The sequence below is a fragment of the Pterocles gutturalis genome, unplaced genomic scaffold, assembly GCF_000699245.1.
Source record: "Pterocles gutturalis isolate BGI_N339 unplaced genomic scaffold, ASM69924v1 scaffold8097, whole genome shotgun sequence".
Lineage (NCBI taxonomy): Eukaryota > Metazoa > Chordata > Aves > Pterocliformes > Pteroclidae > Pterocles > Pterocles gutturalis.
This window is the reverse complement of record NW_010110205.1, coordinates 34,293-35,617: the sequence shown is the minus strand read 5'-3', so window position 1 is coordinate 35,617 and position 1,325 is coordinate 34,293. Positions and strand designations below refer to the sequence as shown.

Genomic DNA, 1,325 nt, shown 5'->3' with positions numbered 1-1,325 from the left:
TTTTTAATTTTCTTTTTCTCTTTGCCAGGTTGTCGCTTACCACTACTGCCAGGCTGACAACGCCTACACCTGCCTGGTCCCCGAGTTCGTGCACAACGTGGCCGCCCTGCTCTGCCGCTCACCGCAGTTCGTCGCCTACCGGGAGCAGCTCCTGCGGGAGCCGCACCTGCAGAGCATGCTGAGCCTGCGCTCCTGCGTGCAGGACCCCATGGCCTCCTTCCGCAGGGGGGTCCTGGAGCCCCTGGAAAATCTGCACAAAGGTAATGGTGCTGTACTGGTGCTCCCCAGGCTTCCCCTCAGCTCCCAGCCAACTTCTAAAAGTTATTATTATTTCATTATTGTTTTTATTTAATTATCATTTAATTATTATTTTAGTAACATTTAATTATTATTTTAGTGTTTAAGTTTATTTAATTATTATATTACTATTATAAAGATGCTGCTTAGTTGCATCTGGGCATTTAAACAAAGCCATAGGTGAATCCTCCTGCCTCGTATCTCAAGCTGCAGGGAAGAGGTGGGATCTGGAGAAGGTGAGAATGTGCCGTCAAGCTTGTTTGGAAGCGAGGGGTTACCCCCTCTCTGCTCCCGGTGTGCGTTTCGGGGCCAAAAATGAAACACTAATGACAGTGTGGGTTTGGTTTTCTCTCTTCTTGCACATCCCAAACCTGACCTCGCAGTTCTGCAGGTGGAAACAAGCACCAGTTTCCGTGCTCATGGCAACGTGTTCTGGTTTATTTGTTTAGTTTCACTGGTTTCCCCTTTCCCTGCCATTATTTACTGGGCTTCTGAGGGTTTGAAGCTTTCCCCCGAGGAGCTGATACCGTCAGAGTCCGTAGACACCCTGTGCAGCGCTTCCAGGGGAGCTGGTAACGAGCCTCACCCTGATTAGGGACCTCAGAGCTTTTTCTGCTGCAGCATCGGGTTTGTCTCCTTTTCCGTCTTTTCTCTGCAAGATCTAACAAATTCGCTGTGACAATCGCTAAATTTAAGATCTTTGCTCGTTGCCATGAAAACTGCCAGAGCTTTGCAGGGTTCAGGACTCTCTTGTCCCGCAAAACGATGTTTATTCGAACAGCACGCCGCAAGCTGGCTGCAAGAATCGGTCGGATAATCTTCTGTTACCACCCGACACATGGCGGTGGAGGAGCCAACGGATGCAGCTGCCACCAAATTCAGAACGCTGCTGATGAAATCAGCTCTTCCAGCCGCGACATCCCAACCCCGAGCCGCAGCAACTGGGTCCGGGACGCGTGGTCCCACCAGGCACGGAGGACACGCGGCGCCAGCACCGCTCGGCAGCAGTCGATTTTCCTGGCGTGGAG

At 51.2% G+C, this 1,325-nt stretch overlaps 1 protein-coding gene across 1 annotated transcript in view; it reads left to right on the top strand.

Moving 5' to 3' along the window:
- The window catches only part of TANC2 (tetratricopeptide repeat, ankyrin repeat and coiled-coil containing 2), a gene marked incomplete at its 5' end in the record, with an annotated part of 54,518 nt that overhangs the window by 21,723 nt on the left and 31,470 nt on the right, over nt 1-1,325 (top strand). The window contains one exon of the mRNA XM_010073249.1: nt 29-260. Within this exon, the coding sequence (XP_010071551.1) occupies nt 29-260 (232 nt within the window). The remainder of the gene's footprint in view (nt 1-28; nt 261-1,325) is intronic.